General features: G+C 38.9%; 1 protein-coding gene and 1 pseudogene across 2 annotated transcripts in view; one reads left to right on the plus strand and one right to left on the minus strand.

Moving 5' to 3' along the window:
• Positions 1-9,605: 9,605 nt before the first annotated feature.
• LOC137258994 (U2 spliceosomal RNA) lies at positions 9,606-9,731 on the minus strand (annotated as a pseudogene).
• A 9,266-nt stretch (positions 9,732-18,997) lies between these two features.
• The window catches only part of LOC137291373 (scavenger receptor cysteine-rich domain-containing group B protein-like), a 42,862-nt gene continuing 36,646 nt past the window's right edge, over positions 18,998-25,213 (plus strand). The window contains exons 1-3 of one of the 2 annotated variants that reach the window (XM_067822703.1): positions 18,998-19,178; positions 19,982-20,129; positions 22,457-22,632. In XM_067822703.1, coding sequence (XP_067678804.1) covers positions 19,124-19,178; positions 19,982-20,129; positions 22,457-22,632 — 379 coding nt within the window. In that variant the 5' untranslated portion in view covers positions 18,998-19,123. The remainder of the gene's footprint in view (positions 19,179-19,981; positions 20,130-22,456; positions 22,633-25,213) is intronic. The other variant, XM_067822694.1, reaches the window with a different exon arrangement.

Consider the following 25,213-nt stretch of genomic DNA (forward strand, 5'->3'; position numbering starts at 1 on the left):
GAATCCATTCGTGAGGGACAGAGTCGTATGTCTTTTTGTAGTCTATCCAGCACATGGAGAGGTTGCGGTGGTATGTTTTAGCCTCTTCCAAAATCATTTATTATTATTATTATTATTTACAGATTAGAATGAAAATGCAGCAGAGAGGGTTCGGGTGATCCTGGCACAGTCAGGCTGGTCAAGCTCATCATCAGCTCAGGGCCCTCGCCCCCTTTCTACACGCAGCCCAGATAGCGAATGGGACTTCTCCCAGGAAACACTGCCTAGTCGAACCCACCAAGAACTTTCCGGAGAATATGGAGGCTCCCCAACACTGCAGCCTTCTGCATTACCCAGATTGTCAGAAGGGCTGTGCTCCCGGTGGAGAACCCGGGCACTCTCCTGATCTGCGCCAAGAGATCAGGAGGTACCAAACCAAGGGCACCGAGAACAATGGGGAGCCTGACGACAGTGTACTTGGGATGCAAGGGAGACATTTCAAAGGCGAGGTCCGCATATTTATCATGCTTTTCCTGAATCTTGCCAATCACATTGCTGTCAAAAGGGACAGAAAATTCAATGATATAAATAATTTCATTGGCTTTATCAAAAAGGACAAGATCAGGTTTGTTGGCTGGAATTCGTCTCAGGCTGTATATTGGCCTATTCCAGAGAAGTTTGTAGCTGTCATTTTCCAGGACGCCCTGGACATGTTCAGGGTCGTACCATGGATGGACCTCGGAGTCAAAGCCACAGGCATGGCGGAGACGATAATAAAGGCAGCGAGCCATGCCATCATGTCTTTTAAGATATGCTGTTTGTGCCAAGGAAGGGCATCCACTAACAAGGTGTTGGACAGTCTCTGTAAATTGATTGCAAAGACGACATTTCATATTGATATTTTCTTTAAGAATCACATTCTGGCGATTGCGAGTGGGAAGTGACTGGTCCTGAGCAGCAAAAAGGAAGCCCTCAGTTTCACATTTGAGACCAGCCGACTTCATCCAGGCGAAGGAGTCGCTTGGATTGTTATTATTATTATTGTTATTATTATTATTATTATTATGCCTCGTCGAAACCTAGATTGCCTTTGAGAACAGAGGCAGATTCAAGCCACATTAATGAGTCTAACCTTTCATGGTACATAAATTGACATCTCACTTTGGTCAACCATCTCATGCAAATCTCAGTCAGATGACCTTATTGCAGTTTCAGGCTACATGTATCTAAGTCTTTAGAATATCAAAAATCGATAGCTGAAACAAATTTCCTGAAACAAAATAAATTTTCAGATGTGATGAAAAACAAGTGAACAGGCATTTGAATGCAACCAATGGCTCTTATAGGACAAATCCCACATTTGGCGTCTATATTTGGCATGTTCAACATTAGGGAACTGTAGGGAGAGGAGTACGATAATAATGTGCATGTCAAAATATCATCACGAATGGTTACCATCAGAAAGTCCGAAACTAATAAGGGGCTGGAAGTGGGAACTGACCCCTAGCGTCCAAACACCATTATTTCGCTGATGAAATAATCCCTTGTGGATACAGGGGATTTTGCAATTGCTTCAATACATCTACCAAGGACTGGTAGTGGAAACTCCCAACTTGCATCCAGCCACCAACAGTTAGCTCTCATTTTCTAGTGCGTACACGGGATGTTCGTCTTTGCTTCTGGAAAGGTACAACAATACTACTCCCATCTTCCTCACCCCCTTTACATTAATGATTCTGAACGTTTTGATATTCTACACTGAACCAAAAATAGATTCTCCGTGTCAACTGCTTCTCCAGTACATATAACTGTTTTATTCGTGTTTTAGGCCATCGGCCCATGTACATCTGTGAACGTTAACACTGTGATATAGCATTAGTGACAATGATTATGCACTGTGGAGAGACAAACAATGTTTAACATATTTTGCTACATTGAGTATGGTTTGATGATCTTTACTACATACTAGTTGTTTATATGAGTAAGCAGTGGGGTTATCGGAAAATAAAGATGGTATATATCTAGCCCTTACCAAATTATACATTGGGCATACAAATAAGAAGTGCATAACATCTTCAACTATCTTATCATTGCAATACTTACAGAAACACAATCGTTTATCGATACCATACCTTCGTCCAATGGTATTTTGAATAGGCAACTCATCTAATCGAAGCAAACAAAAGCATCTCCTCAACTCCCAGTTTCTAATATTCATGACATAATATTCTGTATCAAAGCATGGTTTTAACTGGAGATAATGTTTTAACCTATAAGATGTACTTATGTTATCAAACATTACTTGCTCATTACACTCACATATGCGTTGCTTAAACAGCATTAAAAACCTATCCATATCGCCAATATCCTGAAACCACCACATATCACCAAATCGAAAACTGGAAAGTAGCTGCCTTAGACCACTCGCCCATGTTGTCCTGCCAGATTCATCGAGTTGTTTCATTAAAAGATAACACTGCCTGGGATATCTGCTATTATCCATCCTCAAACGTTTGCACCAATACTTAACACATTTGACATGATAATCTATATACAATCGATGTCTACCACACTCTGCCACAACAGCATTACTAGAATTGTATTTGCTAACGCCCAGCATAGACTTACAGAAATTAGAATGTAATGATTCTAACACTGGACATCTCTGAAATCCCCAGACTTCAGCACCATATTGCAACACAGGCTTAATTTTAATGTCGAATAGTTTAATTCTATTTAGAATTCTATTCTATTAGCTGGCAATCCCGGGAGCATAAAAAGTAACTTTTTGATGAAAAACAGCCCTTGTTGCCTTTGACAGCTAACGTGTCTACACACTTTGACCAAGACAATCTATTTGAAAACAAAATGCCCAAATAATTATAATACGTGGTAACCTTTATCTGAGAGCCACTAAAGAACCATTTTTCATAATGCCTTAATATACCACCATTTCTGAAAACCATGACTTCCGTTTTATCTAAATTAACTTGAAGAACCCACTTATTGCAAAAACTATCAAGAATATCTATCTTCCGCTGCAGTCCAATGCCACTGTCATCAACTAAACATAAATCATCCGCATACAGTAATAATATTATTTCCATAAACTCCATATTTTCATAAATTGGCCAACCGATATACCTCTTAGAGTGGACGATTCTATCATATTCTGAAGTTCTAACATAAACATGGAAAATAACATTGGGCAAATAATACACCCTTGACGAACACCACTTAATGAATCAAAGAACTTCGACACTGTAGTGTTAGAGAGTTTAACGGCACACTGAATTTTAGAATACATGTTCTTTAACAAAACAAGTATACGACCATGAACACCATTCTTCATTATGGAGTACCAAAGAAGTTTCCTGTTAATAGAATCAAAAGCCTTTTTGAAATCTACAAAAATGCAATAAAATCTCATGCCCTTCTTAGATAGATATTTTTGAACCAAACATTGTAGAGTAAAAATATTATCTACAGTAGAGTATCTGCGTCTAAATCCAGCTTGTGCTTCTGGGATCTTCTCATACAAATCGGCAGACTGAGCTAATCTGTCATTCATAACCGCAGTCAAACATTTTCCTGGCGTGTCTGTCAAGGATATACCTCTATAATTATTAACATCTTTCACACTTCCCTTCTTTTGTAAAGGTATAATAATACTTTTAGCCCACGTAGAAGGAAACACTACCGTACGCATGATACAATTAAATAATACTGTCAAATATGGAACTAAAGTACTACAACAGTGACACTACAATGAAATCAATCCTTTGCGGAATTTGAAGCAGAAGCTTTGTCGTTCATAATGATAATGTTTCTTGCGATTGGAGGCGACCGCAAGTGACGATTTATTGCCGCTCAACAACCCTATGGATTTGGTGTGAAGCTGCAGTTGGTTGTTCCATTCGGGCCCAACTCATGTTATTACGGGACAAGTCGAATAGCTCTCAAAGATTCCATATTGGCGTCGGAGCATCAGAACTACTTTAAACAGGAACGATAACCTCATCCTTGTTAGATTTCTGTGGTGATAAATTATATCGCCGAAGTACTTCTGTACATTGCACTGCTGTTTTCTTTTCTCTTTTTTTTTGTTTTGCTTATTTATGTCAAAGAATTAAACCTCCTTGATACACTAAAAGAAGGATAAACACATATTTGTTAAAGGCATATTCTGACGTAATTCTTACCACGTGCTCACCTTATATTTTCATTTATGTTTCTGAGAAATATTTAATAATTACAAATGAGATTTGTTTGATCGAATATAGAAATACAATTTATTTTAAATAACCCAAGCTACATTAAAACCCAAAGCAGAAACTCAAAAATGACTTTAAAATATTTCTCAATTTGAACATTCGTGTAACCTAGATGTCATATATCCAATGGAACTTTTAACTGAATTTGCTGAATAATATATGAATGGACTAAATTATTCCCAGAGGTGTGAAATATATGTCCAGTGTTTAATATTAATGTCATTATTGTCATACAGATATGATATTATTGTTTTCAAACCCCTAGCGATTTATTATTACTAAAAGTGTTGGAAGCCCACTTACAATCATCACAACAAGCCCGCGAGATCGTCAGTCCGTTGCCCCAGTGAGAACCGTTATGTCAACAAAAAGACGTGCATGTATTTGAATCACTCATTGTCAAAATCTTCACATTCAACTACACAATTCTGTTAGCTATGTTCTTTGTACTTTATGTATGACGATATATATTTTCCATGATGTTTGAAACGAAAGCACAAAGCAGCTGAGATTATTATTTTATCAAAGCACCGCATCAGTTAAGCGCGGTTAAAACAAACATCAAGTCTTCTTAGAGGTTGCGGAAAACGGCGACTGGTGACGAATGTGCTTGTTCCTCACTTCAGCGTGAAAGTTCCACAGGAGATCGTAGAGTTGATCAACTGACAGATGCTCAAAATCCTTGTGATGACCATTCTCACGAAGCTATTCTACGGAATGATTTGCTGTTTTAATATGCTTGGGCTTGTGCCAGTAGGATTTCCCTTGACTGCATTAGTACCCTTTCATAATTACTGATTTGTAGTTAGTTTTTGGTATTTTAGTATATCATAACATTATCATTCGGTTTAAGATCAGTGAGTGAGTGAGTGAGTTTAGTTTTACGCTGCACTCAGCAATATCACAGCTATATGGCGGTGGTCTGTAAATAATCGAATTTGGACCAGACAATCCAGTGATCAAGAACATGACCATCTATCTGCGCAATTGGGAACCGATGACATGTGCCAACCAAGTCAGCAAGCCTGACCACCCGATCCCGTTAGTCGCCTCTTACGACAAGCATAGTCGCCTTTTATGACAAGCATGGTTTGCTGAAGGCCTATTCTACCCCGGGACTAAGATCAGATATAAATCATATTGAAAGCTCTTTTTGAGAAATAAAAGCGATATAATAATTCTGTTTACAAGCCCTGTCACAGTCTAGCGAAAGGGAGGTAACTAAAATGTAACTCATGTGCCATGTTCTTGTACCAACCACCATCATTGAATAACTCTTCAAGGAATTTGTTGTTCTCAAAGATTATATCAAAATCTCCTAGAAAGAAATTGAGGTGGTACTCAATTGATTCATTATGCAAATTAATGCAGGGAAGGACGCACCAGTGCCAACATATTAATGCAGGGAAAGACGGACTGGTGCCAACATATTAATGCAGGGAAAGACGCACTAGTGCCAACATATTAAAGTGCCTTTATTAGGCAATCATTTTCAGCAATGTCGAACACAATTCGACACTGATGATTAACCGAGTAGATTGCAGAAAACATTCACTATTGGTTTACAATTACCCTCTTTGTACTTTAAACTTGCGTAAGCTGTAGTTGAGTGACAGGTTGTTGGTGTTTCGTCCTCGTGGTTCTGGAAAGGATAGCAGGTATCTGACATCTCGTGCGGCTAGGTTCCGTGAGTTTTTAAACCTGACAATGCTGTACACACATCCATGTGTGTTGTCTATGCACAAGCCGGAGCAGACACTGAACACCTCAGTTCTGCCATATGTGAGAGCTTTCATATTCAAGTGTAGATGTCTTGGTGTGCCATTTGGTGAAAACATAACAACTTTCATGCGAGGCGGAACGTTTTCAAGAAGGTAAAATTTGTCGACAGTCCAACTCTTAGTCAGAAACTTATTAGCGATAAGCTTCAAAGATGCCTTTCGTCTTCTCGTTTCTTTTACTCCAACCCTGGTATCTGAAAACCAAGAATAATTGATAATATTGAATATAAAAATGAATGATAAAAACGTTGCTTTTATATTAATTTCAACTTCCATTTATTATAACAGTCAGAGAAGGTGTCAACGCACATGTCTGGCTGTGGGTTAGTTTGAACGCACGACTGTCTCTCTGAGAAGGTGTGAACGCACGACTGTCTCACTGAGAAGGTGTGAACGCACGACTGTCTCTCTGAGAAGGTGTGAACGCACGACTGTCTCTCTGAGAAGGTGTGGGCGTACGATTGTCTCACTGCGTATGTTTCTTGCGCTGCGTTGGTGTGAGCACCTCACCGAGAAGGTGTAAACATACGTTTCTATCGCTGAGTTGGTGTGAACGCACGTTTCTAGCGCTAGGCTAGTGTGAACGTATGAGTATCTCACCACGAAGGTGTGAACGTGTGTTTCTGGCGCTGGGTTGGTGTGAAAGTACGTAGGTCTCACTGGGTTGGTGTGAACGGAGATAGGTCTCAATGGGTTGGTGTGAACGTACGTAGGTCTGAATGCGTTGGTGTGAACGTACGTACGTATGTTGCACTGGGTTGGTGTGAACTTAAGTAGATCTTAGTGGGTTGGTGTGAACGTAAGTAGATTTTAGTGGGTTGGTGTGAATTCAGTCTAAGTAAACTTAGCCTCAGTACTTTTCGTTACAATCCACAAATGAGTCCTTATTACAAAACCTTATGGGGATATCGCGTCAGGTAACCTTTGAGATTGACCAATCAGAACACAGGTTACCAAATCTCGAAAGTTGACATTCGCACATACCTTTTGAACTTTTTATCTCGAAAAGGTTCGTACCCGAACGATTCCGAATTCTATTTAGCGCACGCTCGCTTCCGGGTGATGCACACGGTGCACGTTACATCCTTGACAACGACGAGTAAACAGTCGCTGAAAATAGTGGTTTTGGCCATATTCAAGGATATGTGATCTAGCAAAAATATTAGCTAATGGTAACCATGTCAACAGAAACCCCAAAGCGTATATACCGCAGATGAAATAATTGTGTTATATGCGGATTTTTTGGACAGATCTGTGCCAGAGGCCTGAATTTTTGTAAGCCCCTCCGAGCCGTCAATAGTAGCCGTTGTTTGATTGGTTAATTCTATTTAACCGTCTTGCGTTTGACTGGACGGTCATAGGCCGCTCAAAGATTACCTGACGCGATCTTCTACTAGGATTTGTTAGATCCAGTGGTGGAGAGTAACGAATAACACTGAGACTGGGTTTACTTAGACTGAACGTGTGAATTTTTCCAGGTACCAGTGGGTTGGTGTGAACGTACGCTGATCTCACTGGGTTGTTTTGCACGTACGCAGGCCTCTCTTGGTTTGTGTGAACGTACGTAGGTCTCGCTGGGATTGTGTGAACGTACGTAGGTCTCGCTGGGATTGTGTGAATGTACGTAGGTCTCGCTGGGATTGTGTGAACGTACGTAGGTCTCGCTGGGATTGTGTGAAGTACGCCTGTCTCACCGGTTTGGTGTGAATTAACATCTGTATACCTGAGCCTCCTAAAGTTTGGCAGCAGGTCTATGTACAAGAGTCTGTGTACCTTTTTTGTGTACACACAAATGGGTACCTATTTCTGTGTACTCGTTTTTGATCATGTTTATGTGTATACTTGCTCTTGCGCACACGCGCCTGTATACATGCGTGTCTATTTCTTCGTACACGTGTCAACTCTTCCTGTCTCCACATGCCAGTATACCTGTTTGTGTGTACACGTGCCAGTATACCTGTGTCTGTCTACACGTTTCAGTATATGTGTACCAGTATCAGTACACCTGTTTACACCTGTATGGATGCACCTTTATATCTGTGTATCAAATTGCACCTGCATCGATGTGTATGTTTCTCTCTACCTTATTGCACCTGTATTGGTGTATCTGTTCCGTGTAGCCGGTTGCATTTGTAAACGTCAACCTGTGTCTGTGTATCTGAATGCACCTGAATACCTGTTTCTGTGTTTTCTGTATCAGGATAGCTGTTTCTGTGTTTTTTTAAAGAAATAGAATGATTAGAATCAGATAAATAAAATTTTGAAAAATATATCTTGTAAACAGATAAACATTTTTCATGTAACTGGTCGTAGTATTTTTGTTATTGTAAATTTCGGCTACATATTTCTAGGATATAGGATATTTATATAGCGCACATATCCACGCACTATTGCATTCTCAAGGAGCTGGTATTGTTTCCCTCGATCACTGGATGTCAATCTCATGAGAACATCGTATTGTCAAACTCAGCTACCTGGGTAGTATACAACTCTTGCAGCCACTAGACGCACCGAGCCATTGGCTTTATCATCCTAACGAGGTACCTATTAACAGCTGGGTGGACTAGTGACAACACGGAAAGAGTCTGCACACAAAGTTGACTCCAAGGTTTTTGCACCCGGTCACAGGTGGGCTCAATCCCGAGAACTCAACGTCACTGGATCACTAGCCTGGCGCTTTAGCCATCTCGCCCACTGCGCCCGTATTTCTACCATCGCCAGCAGCAGAAGGGATGGTGTAAATCCAGCTAGGGTTCATGCTGATAGCAAAATCAATGTGGGTCCCTATGGTCCCTAGCATGGCTATCTACCTTAGTTATTGGCGATCTACAGCTCGTGTTGATGTTGTATTGTCTGCTTTAATCGATGTTTTAGTTTTACATGCTAGCTTCATATTCATATCTGTGATACTCTAATATTTGTACGATTCCTCGTCGACAGACTTTACTCTACAAAATGTTTTTGTTTTTATTTTGTAAACTGTTTTTGTCACGACATGGCTGAGACATTGCGGTGTGACGTTAAATATTGCCTCACTCACCTGTTTGTTGCAAATGTACCTGCTCTTTTTGCAACAACTGTGTACTTGTACCTGTGTATCTATCTCTTTGAACATCTGTATCTATGAATCTGCGTCTCTGTACCAGTCTATGACTAGTAGACGATTTTAGCCACTCTGTGTTCTTGTGGATTTTGCGTCTTTACAAAACGGAGGATCTTACAGATATGAATCTGAGGTTTATTGCAGCAAATTGTCGCAACATTCACCTACTGTTATAACACGATTGTTATGAACGTCTTTCAGGTATACAGGTAGCGTGGTTTTAATAATCTGAAAGCATGTATTACGTTATTCATCGGCCTTTTGTTGTCTGTATTGCAATGTGTGAGCGAGAGATGGTGGGAGAGGAATGTAGCACCCCAAGCAAATACCTACATGACACGCATGCTGGAACTCCCCGTTTTGTCCTGAGACATCTGTCAGACCTTGCGCATCCTCTCATCGGACAAGGCATCTGGATAAATGTAACCAGTGGTAGATATGGGTGTGAAATCACAGATACAAGATAGGGAATGTTTTTACTTAGAAAGTGAGTATGATTTTTGTCGCTTTTAGGAATAACTCTGCTATATCATTATTAAGCTGATAAGAACAGATACAACACTTTGATCTTAGCCAAAAGGCCGATAAAGCCTTGTATTTATGTTACAAGGTATTTATACCATCGTGTAGGCTTGTGTGCGCAACAATCTAGGACTCACTGACTACTTTGAATGCCCGCTGGGTGTGAAGCAAGGATGTTTGTTAAGTCCTATTCTTTTCTAATTCTTCATTAGCGAATTAGAGTGAGTGAGTGAGTTAATATTTATCGTCACATCGGCAATATTTCAGTCATATCGTGACGGGAACATATGCCTCTGAAATGGAATATATGTGTATTATAAAAACCTGTCAAGAAAGGACAGTAAAACACTAGAATATCACAATTATCAGTAAAAGTAGAGAAAAAATTAAAACTAATACCATAATATATGGACAGTACAATATAAAAACAGGCTATAAATCGCCAGCAACTGAAGGTAGATCACCACACTAGGGGCCATGGGGACTTAAAGTACCTTTGCTATCTGCATGGTCCCTAGTTGGATTTACATCATCCCCCTCAGCCGCTGGCGTTTGTAGGGAATTTTAGCCAAAATTAAAATAACAAATATACTACGCTTAAAAATCCTGTTACGTTTACATTGACTTCTAACGTTTTGGGATTTATGTACCCTCTCAAGAGGACAATAATTTTACAATACTTCAGCCCCCTTTGAGGGTACAGCCACTAACAATTCATGTTACAAATCTAAACTACCAATCATTAAAATACATCTAATTATAGAACATATTACTCAAAATTCATGAAATCAATTTCTTTTAAAAAACTAATAATTGAATGAGAACTAATGTTGGTGAAAAGATTCTTATCAGTTTTGACATTGAAATATTTATCCCTTATGATGGAGAATTCAACACAGTCAAGCAGGATATGCTTGACTGTGACTCTCTCATCACAAGGAATGCAAAACGGAGGATCCTCACCTTTTAACAGGTATGCATGAGTATATCTCGTATGGCCAATACGACATCGTCTTAAAATAACCTCTTCAAATCTGGACTGACAGCTCAAGTAGGTGTAACCAATATAAGGTTTTATTTCATATAATTTATTTATACCTACTTGAGTGTCCCACTTCTTTTGCATCAGATCACGGATGTAAGCTCTAACACTAGCTTTGTAATCAGAGTATGGAATAAGAAGTGGTGTCACAGATTTGTTGAGTGCTGCCTTGGCAGCGAGATCGGCCATCGTGTTACCACAAATGCCTACGTGGCTGGGTAACCAACAAATGACGATGTCGTATTGGCCAGTAGCAAGATCATTATACAATTCAATAATTTCTATTAAAAGTGGATGTTTGTGGCGTCTGAATAGATTATATATTGTTTGTGTTTAGGATGTCTTTGAATATATTTTAGGGCTGTTCGCTTCCGCTGTACAAAATGAGTTGTTATCAGGCAATCGGAAAGATATTGTTCTGAATCCAATTACAGTGGGACAAGCTACAGCGCCACCATCCTTGGATCCGTCTGTAAATAAGGATTTATATACACTATATTTAGTACGTAACTGACCGAATTCTTGTTTATATAGTAGTTCATTAGTTTCTCATTTTTTTAAAAATGTGGTCAGTGTTATGTCCACTTGGGGCCTAACTAATTGCCAAGGAGGAGAAGAAAGAAGATGGGAAGGAGCTATATTATTCAGCTCAATGCCCGCAGCAAAAACAAGTGGTTCTATTCTTAAACCAAGAGGCAGAACGAGTGAAGATTTCTTGTTGAATAAATCCTCATACAGAAGATTGAAAACACAGTTATATGCAGGATTTGACTCACTGGAATATAGTTTTGTTACATATTGTAAAGCTAATTTTATACGTCGCTGCTCAAGAAATGAACGAATTAGAAAATGAAATAACCCACAAATGGAAACATGCTGTACAACTATAACCTGATATGTTGGAGATTTTCCTACTACGGTTTGCCGACGACGTGATATTAGTATCGGACACAGTGGTAGGTTTACAGAACCAATTACAAATTTTGGAGAACTATTCGAAAGTATGGAAATTAGATGTCAATGTAGACAAGTCAAACATTGTATTTAGAAGGGGAGGGCATATCACTTGTGTCGGAAAATGGTACTATAACGGCATTTCAATGCAAATAGTTCCTGAATACAAATATCTTGGAATACTTATAGCTATACATTGAATATGGGTAAAACTGCCGTTGCCTTATCGGCTAAAGCAAAAAAAAAAGGTTCTGATATATGTACTTTCATCACTCTATCCATTAGCGCCAATAACGCCTAAGATTTTTTTTAAACTTTTCGATGCACAGATTCAACCAATGCTTGTGTATGGGGCGGAAATATGGGGTTTCCAGGCTTTCGAACCGATTGAAAAAAATACATCTGTTAGCATGTAAGAAGCTCCTTAATGTCAATATTACAACACAAACTATATGGTATATGGGGAATGTGGAAGATACCCACTATACAAAAACTCTCATCTTCGTTGTATTGAATATTGGTACAAAATATTGAAAATGCATGAACAGCGTCTACCCAGAAAGTCTTGTAATATGCTGCTGTATCTAGATAATATTGGTTATGTAACATGGGCATGAAATGTAAGCTATCTGCTAATTTCGTATGGATTTGGGTATGTCTGGATTTTCCAAGGGATCGGTAACGAGCGGCTGTTTATGAATTCCGTCAAAGAGCCGTGTTTGACAAACATTACAAGCAAGAAAGTTAGAAATACAATTATTAGATTCAGACTTGGCGTAACAGATATAATGATCAATACTGGCCGTAACAAGTCACTGGCCACACAGATTTTGTCTAAGATTTTGTCCGGTCTCTATGACGGATATCAAAGATGAATATCATGTTATTTATTATTTGTTATTTATATGTGACGCTCATACCGAGTTAAGAAAGGAGTACATTCCACAGAGACTGACTATGGCAGTGGTGAGGACGTTGGGTGACTATTGATAGCAAAGACATGTTGAGGTTTAATGCTTAAATGAATTGATAAAATCTACCACGAATTGGCTAACTTTGAATTCGTATAATCTATAAATCTTAATAGTTTCTTAATAGTGGGAATTAACTGTGTGTAAGCACTACCGACACCTGTGAAATAAATACTAGTATCTTCCAAACTTATGTACAGGGTATGAGGATCCACATTCTATGATAAATATTTTAAATTATAAAAATAAAGCTGTTCTTATCTCCGTTGCACGTTTTCTGAAAAAATGTGTTTATTTTTAGAGGTAAAACATGATAGGTATGCAAAGTTTGAAAAACTTGTAACTGTACTATGGGTCGTTTGGTTTAAATTACTGAATAAAAATGTCTGTCTGTATTGTATTGTATTATGGGAATTGAGCATACAAGGAAAAATGCCACGCTGGTTAAAGCAATATATACCCGATATAACCTGAGAATCTTTGTCTCTGTTCACCTTATTAACATATTTTGGAATTTCTAAAAAAACCACATACAAATACATTAAATCTAAAACCAGTTTTCACATAAATCAAAGGGAACTATGTTTGAAAATAACCAGTCTTTAAAAAGGAGGTAAAGGTGGTTTTGACCCCCTTAACCAGCTCCGGGCGTTGGGGTAGCCTAGTGGTTAAAGTGTTTGCTCGTCACGCCGAATACCTGGGCTCTATTCTCTACATGGGTACAACGTGTGACGCCCATTTGGTGTCCCACGCCGTGATATGGCTGGGATATTGCTAAAAGCGGCGTAAAACTAAACACACTCAGTTAACTAGCTTCTTCGTTTTCGAGTCTCTCCTCGCAGTTGAGTTTTCGCCGGGACAGAGTGTTTTGTATGGACATGGTTTTAACATTGTCATAGCACCAGTGATAAAGTGTATAGTGGTGCCACAAAATGAATAATGTTTGATGCCAAATATCATTAACATGGTTAGGGATTGTTGTGAACGAACAAAGGCCCCATACCCCCTGTATCCTTGCCTCCTCACCCCCATTTTCTGTGGATACGTTTATTCTCAGTGATCGTGGCCACCTGCCATTACCATAGATTGATCTGCAGTTAGTACGTCCCGTGAAGATCCGGGTTCGAATGACATATGCTTGTCATATACGGCGACTTGCGTAATTTGGTGGTCAGACTCACAGACTTGGTTGCCACATGAAACACACATCCATGCCCATGTGGTTGGTCACTGGATTATCTGGTCCAGACTCGATTATTTACAGTACGTCGTCATGTAGGTGGAGTATTGCTGAGTACGGCGTAAAACAAAACTCACTCACTCATTCACTACAGTTAGTACAATAGATCTGTTATACAAGATAGTAAGCACTCACCTCAGGTTCCTTTACATCATGGAAAGTGGTGCTGCCAGACCGCATGTTCATGTTCATGTTCAGGTGAGATGACGGTTTGTTATACAACACACAGGTCAGGTAGTCCACGTTGTATGTGAAGCTTTTACAGTCTACAGTGGAAATGCATAACTGTTTGCACATCAGTTTTCCAACATTACTTGTTTTCACCAGTGGGACTTTTTCCATAAAACACCTGGCACATGAGTAGCCCGTCATAGCCAGCAGGGCCAGAAAAAGTACCACGGCCATGGTGAAGAATCAAGACAGTCGTCGGGTGTGGAAAATTTGAATAATGCCTCAGGTGCAATCAGTTCTGTTCTGAAGGCATTCTTGCACTTATTAAATATTTAAATCATCAACTTTAATACATGATCGATATCTCTGGAAAACCATCCAGGCAGAACGCAGTTTGACGGCAACTATGTCATTTTTTCAAAAAATAAACATCATGCAGAGATACTTGCATATCAACAACGTTTTCCAAAGACTTGTTGTTAATATTATTTTACATTCTGTCGTGAGATAACTGAAACACTGGAAATAACAGCGTCAAACTCAATCACTAGATACGTGGAATCAACGTAAATGTCATAACTTGTCACCTTACCTTGCACCCACGCAACAGAATTATGATTCTTGTGTAAAATTACCATTTACCATCAAGATGTCGTGAACCCGTGAACATCCGGGTTAGAACGGGTCTTCAGCAAAACATGCTTGTAAGAGACGTCGAAGGGGCCAGGGTGTTCAGTTTAGTGTCTGTTATCGGATTTTCTGGTACGGATTATTAGGTGAATGAGTATGGTTCTACGCCGCTTTTAGCAATGAGTGTTAACATAGTTGAGCCTGTCGTTCCAATCCAAATAATTCCAATCCCACTGCTGGAATATTGTTAAAAGCGGCATGAGAGCTATACTCACTCACTCACACACTAATTCCAAGGAATTGTACATACGACTGTCAAAATCAATTCATTTCCAGACAACACAGGTGACACATAACCTTATCAAGCTCTGTTTCTGCACATTCGATTTCCAACATTGCTATCAACCTGCTGTCATCACTGTGTTGGCCGACCGAAGCTTGAGTTATGAGTCATGGAGGAACTTATTGACATTGCTATTTTTGTCTGTGAAGTTCCCACATCACTTTGGTTGCACCTCTTTCCCTCTTATAGCAGGCTCTTATCAAATACTTGTTACATTCACACTGACACCTACATCATAAAGCATAGATGCCTTGGACATATACTTACGTTGCTACGAACGAAGCTGCCATTTCAGTCAATCTTTGTGTTTCTCTCGATAACCCATTAAGATAATACGAAATGGTGCCGTGAGGGAAATCAGTATCCGGGACAGTTGATGATTTGTAACAAGACGGTCGATGGTGACTGTTATGGTATGAAAATGTGTACAATATGAATGTACAATATCAATGACCCCTCTAAAATGTGTATAAGTACACCAACCAAGTCATGTCGTGTACAAAGTAATGATATCCGATCTTTCCATTAATTTCTAAGGATAATATTATAACATTAAAATAACTAAATTAATATGAAATAAAATATTTTTTATGCATAGCGATCGTTACCAATAGGACAGGTCCTGTTCTCTCCTTTCAACAACGTAAACATAGAGGTTGCTACTCATAGGACAAGAAATGCTTTCCTCTTTTACTAACGAGTAAATCTAGAGTGTTACTGATAGGACAGGACATGCCTTCCCCTTTGGCCAACGTGTAAACAGATGGTGTTTCCAATGGGACAGGACATGCCTTCCCCTTTGGCCAACGTGTAAACAGATGGTGTTTCCAATGGGACAGGACATGCCTTCCCCTTTCACCAATGTGCAAAAAAGATCGCGTTTCCAATAGGACAGGATATGCTTTCACCTCTCACCTACATGTGAACAGATGGTGTTACCAATAGTAGAGTACATGCCTTCCCCTTTGGTCAACGTGTAAACAAATGGTGTTAAAGTCAGTCCGATTCTTTTATACGGGGCAGAAATTTGAGGATCGCAATAGAAAGAGTTCTTTTATTTGCCTGCAAGAAGTTTCTTGGGGTAAAGAGGAGCACACCTAGTGTAATGATTTATGATGAGTGTGGTAGGTTTCCTCTTATTATAAATTCGCAAATTAAAGTAATCGAATATTGGCTAAGCCTTTTACGTATGTCGTCTTCTCGTTTACCATAAAAACATGTTATGAAATGACGATTTTATATGACAGAAATGGACACACAAATTGGGTTATGAAGGTAAAACATCATTTATGTTCAAGCTTTAGTCATATGTGGTATGAGCAGTATGTTGAGACTCCCTCAACGTTTATTAGGCTATTTACACAGAGACTGAAAAATATATACGAACAGAACTGGCTTGGAAAACGTTTCACTTCTACGAAATGTCATTACTATGCATCCTGTAAGCCATACATTTATACCGAGCATTATTTGTCATGTATCACGATAAAAAAAATTAGAGGAAGTTTAGCACGTTTTCGCTGTTCATCGCATGATTTGTAGATCGAAAAAGGTAGGTTTATGAAGATAAAAAGAGAAGACAGATTATGTAAATCGTGCAATATTAATATATTTGAAAACGAATATCATTGTTTGCTCATATGTCCATTGTATGATACGCTACGTAAAATGTACCTTAAAGAATTTTACTATGTCCATCCTTCTATAGATAGATTATACTCCTTACTAAACTGCAAGAATCCTGATATATTTCTGAATGTTGCGATGTTTATATACCATGCTATGAAACTCAGGAAAGAATAATTGCCAACGACCATCGTCCGAACGTCACAAAAATATTGTATGAAAACATAATAGCACATAATACATAATGTCTAAAAGGATTCTATATACTGCGCTTTATATTGTACTATAGGCCTGTGGCCTTTGAGTAGTGAATGAAAGATTGAATAGGACAGGTCATGCTTTCACCTTTCACCAACTTGTAAATAGATGCTGTTTCCAATAGGACAGGTCATGCTTTCACCTTTCACCAATGTGTAAACAGATGGTGTTTCCGATGGGACCGGTCAGGGTTGTTGCTTCACAAACGTGTCTATAGGGGGTGTTTCTGATAGGGCAGGCCATGCTTTCTCCTTTCACCGCTGTGTAAATACAGGGTGTTACTGATAGGCCCCTGTAGTCGGGCGTGCATTTCTCACGCCGAATTTAGCAACATTTCAGCAATATCATGGCAACTGACACCATAACCGAACTTAACTACAGCGTGACGAGCGACCGCTTTAACCACTGCACTATCCTACCGCCCCCAGGTGTCCATAATCAGACAACTCTATACAAGCCACCAGGAAACACGGTTTAGGGAAATAGGAACGCTAAAAAGATAATCGTTAAAGTAAATCGGTTGATATGCACTGTTGTAAGAGTAGTTTGATAACGACTGCTAAACTGAAGGTAATTTTAGCACATGCCGCACCCCAGCAACAATCACCACAGTCTTCAATATTCTAAATACAGTGGTATTTGGAGTGGTATTTGCACGCAACGCCTGCATTGTACATACACGTCTTTTTCAAGCACTAACTGACTGTTGTGACTATTTCTGTGTGCGTTAATCACGAGGTACATGTTCTTGTCTATAATTCATTTGGGATATATTTGTAGCTTCCCACGTCGTCAAGGTACAACCCGGTTGGAACGTCGGCCCAGTCTAAACTATAATCCACGGCGACTTGCGCTGGAGAGTTGTGTCCCTTCAGCATAACCGAGGTCTGTGACTGTGGTTCGAATCCCAGTTCGTCCCAATTATGTTACTAGATTTACCAGCACATTACCCTTGTCCCTGGATTTCATCAAAGTGGTAAATATATGATAGCTGCATCATCTTCATCCTACCTCCAACATCAAACCGACAGGCTGTTAATAACTGACATACTGCATAACGTAGTCAACCAACAGTTTGGAGATAGCGTCTAAGTGAAAAGTCCGTGGTTATTTAGGTGTTGTCAAGCCACTCTTTACCATGTGCAGTCCATGATACACTTACTGAAGCGGTCGCATGTATGTATTCTCCTTATAATAGAAACAACTGGGCTCGGAAGAGTCGCCATCAGTCATATGTAATTTCAAGCTGATCACCAACTTGGACACCATGAAGTCATTTACACCATTTGCTGGTACCTATAAACGTTATTGAAACACCATGAATGTACTGTTAGGCATAATCGTAGACGCTTGACACAAAGCGAATAATGACCTTTAGGAGATGTCCCAATGAGTTGAGAAAAACGAAACAAAACAAAAAACAACAAAAACAACAAACAAAACAAAACAGAAGAAAAAACAACAAAAACAAAAAAATAAAGCCAACCAACGAAAGAACCAACCAACCAACAAACAAACCCCACCACCAACCACAACAAACAGTACATTTAAATTATGCAAACCCAAAATGCAAATGTTAATCAAATTACAATAGGCAAAGTAATAATATGATAACGAGTCTTTTCACATTTAACAATATTTACAGGGTATGAAAGAAGCAATACGCTTGGCAATGCAGAAGAATGAAAACTGATGAATTTCTGTATTTAACTCTCACATTATTCGGTGTTATACAGGGTGTTTAACATCGCTCTCGGCAGTATTATTATGACAAAAATGATCATTTTGGACCAGACCAACAGCATGAGCACGGATCTATGCAGTTGTTCTATGATGACATATGTCAACCAAGTCAGCGAGCCTGACCACCCGATAATGTTAGTCGCCTCTTTCGTCAAGAATGGGGTGTTGAAGATTAGTTCTAATTCGGATCTTTACGGATCTTAAATTATAAGGGTTTGTGGCAAAGGTTTTGTGAGGTAGATAAATCATCTTGTCCAGAGTACTGTTCGACAGTGACAGTATATTTACATTAGTGTAAGCGTTCCCAAGATGAATCACAGATAAACCTGTTGTAACCTGTGTGGATCGACCAGGAAGTGCAATACTTCAATAGACACAGGCTATCAAGTCACTTCTTGTGACAAGGGAGTGTGGTCCTTGGATACTAAAGGGAAGGACATGACATGACATTATGATTCATTTGTACAACTTGATGTGGTGACGATCATGGGCAAGAGGCTGGAGGTTCATGCGGTGTTTCTAGCCGCGCTGACTGTGAGTGGTAGGTGTTTTATTCTTGTATCACTGTGTTACTGTCGGTTAGAAAATGACTCGCTGGTGAGCCCCAAAGACCAATTGAAACTGAGCGTATTTAACTATACTGACACACGTTAATAACACAGCAATCACAAGTCCTCTTCATCTGATAATAGTGCCAAAATAGAATGGGAATAGAGTGATATATATGAAAATACAAGTGGAATACAGTTATATATAGGTACAGTTCTACATAAGAAAATACAGTGGAATACAGTGGTATAAGAAAAATAAAAGTGGAATACAGTGATATAAAGAAATACAGTGTGAATATAGTGGTATATGGAACTACAACTGGAATTGGTGTCACACATATCATGTGACCACACGTATATCATCTTTGCCAAACGTAGTAAACACAGTTGCTGACATGACTGAGGACAGTGCAACTCTTTTACGTTAGTCATTTCCAAGCGAGTAGATGCATAAAAGACAGTCTTCGGTGTCCACATTTCCTAACCCATCAGACAAACAAAATCATGCAGACTACCAGATAGGCACTTAGTATTTACAACTGAATTCATGGGTATCCCTTCAGAGCTACACAGTCTGATATTCACACAACACAATAAATTTAGATTGACACATTTACTCAACATTTCAAAAGAAGAATACCAAAATTCAGTCTAAAATAATCCAAACTTTAAACCCTTTTGCACGCATAAACAAACATGATATATTCATTTACGTTGACATGTCATCGATAGCTGTAAAGAAGTGTTATCTCGGTGTTGTTTTTATTATTGACAAAGCTGCTTCGCTTTGCAGTGTTTGGCCAGAAACTCCGACTGGTGTCCCCGCTAAACAACGGCGTTGGGAGACTTGAGGTTTACTATAACGGCACATGGGGGACTGTGTGTGACGATGGCTTTGGTACCAATGAAGCTAAAGTGGCCTGCAGACAACTAGGGCGATAGTAAGACACTATGTGCAAAATACTGTTATATATATCTATATATCTATATCTATATATATCTCTATCTATCTATCTATCTAAATATAAATATATATATGTATCTATCTATATCTGTATATAACTATATAAATATATATCTACACCGATCTCTCTATCTATCTATCTATATATAAATAAATAAAAATAAAGATATCTATCTATCTATCTCGATCTATCTATCTATCTATCTATCTATCTATATCTATCTATCTATCTATCTATCTATCTATATCTATCTATATCTATCTATCTATCTACCTATCTATCTATATCTCTATATATCTCTATATATATCGATCTATTTATCTATCTATCTATCTATCTATCTCTCTCTCCCCCTCTCTCTCTCTCTATATATATATATATATATATATATATATATATCATGCCACCCCATGTCGTGACAGTATTTACATCATGTACTGACGTAGGTAAAGTGAGCGAGTGAGTGAGTGAGTTTAGCTTTATGCCGCACTCAGCAATATTCCAGCTATATGGTGGCTGTCTGTAAATAATCGAGTCCGGACCAGATAATCCAGTGATCAACAGCATGATCATCGATCCGCGCAATTAGAAACCGATGACATGTGTCAACCAAGTCAGCGAGCCTGACCACCCGATCCCGTTAATCACCCCTTACGACAAGCATAGTCGCCTTTTATGACAAGCATGGGTTGCTGAAGGCCTGTTCTATCCCGGACCTTCACGGGTCACGTAGGTAAGCTATGAAAGTAGGACACGGTGTTACAATGATCATCACGTATTGAGATTTAGTGAGATGTGAGTTTATTGAGATGTGAGTTTAGAGTTTAGTCGAAGAAACATAAGAGATGTTCGCATGGCCCGAAAGTACAAAGAAGCATGACTTGTGTCCAGTAATGTTCAGTTCAACTTCCAGTGCCAGGAATCCAGACGTGTATCGCAATTTCCATTTACTATCTTCCTTTGAAGTGCAGAATTCAGAAAACGTAACGTCAATGCAACGTCCAAAGAAAACACCGTTTGATACAAATGGCCACAACATTCATTCCAGTAGTGGTCGCCAAACTGTACACTGTCGCACAAAAGATGGATTCAAACCGCGCATACAGATTCCAACCAGCAACCCCCACATTCCCTATGACACCTGGTAATAGAGGTGTATCTGTGAAAAAGTTGGACGAGTTTTGCACGTCACCTGCTACGGGGAAAACGTGTATGGAGAAGTGTTTTCGCAAGATCCCTGATCGATCACCCGATAAACACATCTGGGATGAAACGATTCTATGCTTTTGACGTCAACCTCGCATATGGAATAATTTTCCTCAGGACTTTCATTGACGTTTTGTGGCTTCAATGAGGCGACGGTGTGAGGCCTGCATGAATGAGCCAGATGCCACCAACCGCTTTGTGAGTGAGTGAGTGAGTTAATATTTAACGTCATATCGGCAATATCACAGCCATAACTAAGACTTTTGAACGTTACTATACCTTGAAACATTTGCCTTTACATACAAAAATAGTTGATTCGGGGATGTAAAAGTTTCAAACTTATGCTACATGTATTTGTTGTTTGTGTGTAACAGTACGTTTTATTTCTGAGTATAGTAATTTTATATGTCATGTTCTGAGGAAGGCGAGGTCAGTAGCACATGACTTTAAAGTAGTACCGACCTATAATTGTGACCCATACTTTGTGGATAGTTTGATCACGAAAACAGTCTCAGTAAACTTATAGGCTCAGTATTATTCGTTTCACTCCTAGACTGAGTCTAACGAACCCTATCCGGAGGGAGCGTCAGGTAACATTTCAGATTGACCAATCAGAACACAGCTTACCAAATCGCGAAAGTGGACATTCGCAGATACCATTTGAACGTTTACCACGGAAAGGTTTGCACCAGAACGACTCCGAATGCTATTTTCCGTACGACCGCTTCAGGGTGATGCACATAGAGCTTGCTACAACTCTGTCAACAGTGAGTAACCAGTCGTTTTTGTAAAATTCAAGGGTGTCACCTTGTGGCAATATTGGCTAATGGTAACCATGTCTTCGGAAAGCTCTAAGCGTATATACTGCAGATCAAGTATCTGTGTTTTGTGCGGATTTTCCTGTGTTAAGGAGTCAGTGACTCGTGAATTTTGTAAACCTTGGACGGTCATAGGTCACCCAGAGGTTACCAGACGCGACCTCCTACTAGGGTTTGGTAGCCTCAGTAGAGGCGTGTAACGAATAATACTGATAGCATGTATGTTTAGACTATTTACGAAAACGACAATTTATTGAAGTAAACAATTTGTACGTTCAGTAAAACCGGACTTACACCACGGGCAATTGAAACTTTCGGATATGGAGGAGGGAGGATTTGGTTGGATGACGTGAGTTGCTCTGGTTCCGAATCATCTTTGGCTAGCTGTTCACACAGGTCATGGGGAACCAACAATTGTGGCCACAGTGAAGATGTTGGCATCATATGTGATCCAAGTGAGTTGATATTTTGAGTGGGTGAGTGAGTGAGTTAACATTTAACGTCACATCGGCAATATTTCAGTCATATCGTGACGAGAGCAATTAGTTACAAAGCTACATATTAATTAATGGTAATTAATTGTAAAAATCTGTCAACGAAGGACTAGAATATCACAGAGAATATAAAACTAGTAATTAGATTAAAACAGTTCAACTATACGGACAATGCAGCATAAAAACAGGCTATATATCGCCAGCAACTGAAGGTAGATCACCATACTAGGGACCATAGGGACAGTACCTTTGCTACCTGCATGGACCCTAGTTGGATTTACATCATCCCTTCAGCCGCATACAAAATGCTAGCCAAAATTAAAACAACAAGAATACTACGATTAAAAACCTGGTAGACTTAAATTTACATCGAATATTTTTGGACTTACGTACCCTCTCAGGAGGACAATAATTTTTCAATACTTCAACCTCCTTTGAGGGTACAGGCAACAACAATTCAAGTTACTAATCCAAACTACCAATCATTAAAATACATCTATTTACACAACATAATATTCAAATTTCGACCAAAAAATTCAATTTCTTTTAAAAAACCAATAATTAAATGAGAATGTACGCTGGTAAAAAGATCCTTAATTGTTTTAACTGTAAAATACCTATCCTTGTGATGGAGAATTCAACACAGTCAAGCAGAATATGCTTGCACGTGACTCCCTCATCACAAGGGATACAAAACGGAGGATCCTCGCCTTTTAACAGGTACGCATGAGTATAACTCGTATGGCCAATACGACATCGTCGTAAAATAACCTCTTCAAATCTGGACTGACAGTCCAAGTAGGTGTAACCAATATACGGTTCTATTTCATGTAATTTATACCTACTTGGGTGTCCCACTTCTTCTGCATCAGATCACGGATGTAAGTTCTAATGCAAGCTTTATAATCGATGAGTGAGTGAGTGAGTTAAAATTTAACGTCAAATCGGCAATATCTCAGCCATATCGTGACGAGAACATTTAAATGAAATGTATACATGTAGTAAAATCTGTCAACGAAAGACAGTAAAACAACTAGAATATCACACTTTCCATTAAAACTAGCGTGGAAAGTTAAAACTAATATGACTATTCAATATAAAACAATACAATATAAAAATAGGCTATAGATTGCCAACAACTGAAGGTAGATCACCATACTGGGGACCCTGTTGTCTTACAGTACCTTAGCTACCTGCATGGACCCTAGTTGGATTTACATCATCCCCCCAGCCGTTAGCAATTTATATCTAGCCAAATATCTAGCCAAAAATTGAAAATACACATATACTACGATTAAGAACGGTGGAAAGTTTAAATTTACTGTGAATGTTTTTGACTTACGTACCCTCTCAAGAGGACAATAATTTTACGGTACTTCAACCCCCTTTGAGGGTACAGCCATCAACAATTCAAGTTACTAATCTACACTACCAATAATTAAAATGCAACTATCTACAGAAGATAATAATCAGAATTCATTCATGAAATCAATTTCTTTTAAAAATCCAAAAATTGAATGAGCACTAACTGTGTTAAAAAGATCTGAAATTGTTTTTACATTAAAATATTTATCCCTTATGATGGAGAATTCAACACAGTCAAGCAGGATATGCTTGACCGTGGTTCTCTCATCACAAGGGATACAAAATGGCGGATCCTCACCTTTAAGCAACTATTTATGGTTATATCTTGTGTGGCCAATACGACATCGTCGTAAAATAACCTCTTCAAATCTGGACTGACAACCCAAGTAAGTGTAACAAATATACGGTTTTATTTCATGTAATTTATTTATACCTACTTGGGTGTCCCACTTCTTCTGCATCAGCTCATGGATATACTTTCTAATGCAAGCTTTGTAATCTGAATATGGAATAAGAAGTGGAAGAAATATTTTTAATAGCCTGAAGGCAAGAGTGAGTAAGTGTGTTCATATTTATCGTCACATCGGCAATATTGCAGCCATATCGTGACGAGAACAAGTAATAATGACATCGGAGAATGAATGAATATAAGAAACTAAAACACTGTTGACGAAGAACAGTAAAACCACTAGTAAATATCACAGACATCCATTTAAGACTAGTAATTAAATCTAAAACAGTTTAACTATAGAGGACAATACAATATAAAAATGGGCTATAGATTGCTGACAACTGACGGTAGATCACCATACTAGGGACCATGGGGACTTACAGTACTTTTGCTACCTGCGTGGACCCTAGCTGGATTTACAACATCCTCTCAGTCGCTAGCAATTTAGACACATCTAACCGTGTATTTAAAAGGACACATATACTACGATTAAAAAAGCGAAGAGTTTGAATTTACTTTGAATGTTTGTGGACTTACGTACCCTCTCAAGAGGGCAATAATTTTACAGTACTTTAACCTCCCTCGAGGATACAGCCACTGACAATCTTAATTATCAGTTTAAACCTCCAATTATAAAATATTCATCTATTTACAAGTCTGATATCAAATCTAATTCTTTTAAAAATGCAAGAAGTAAACGAGAACTTATGTTACTGAAAAGATCCT

Source organism: Haliotis asinina, chromosome 1 (assembly GCF_037392515.1).
Source record: "Haliotis asinina isolate JCU_RB_2024 chromosome 1, JCU_Hal_asi_v2, whole genome shotgun sequence".
Classification (NCBI taxonomy): domain Eukaryota; kingdom Metazoa; phylum Mollusca; class Gastropoda; order Lepetellida; family Haliotidae; genus Haliotis; species Haliotis asinina.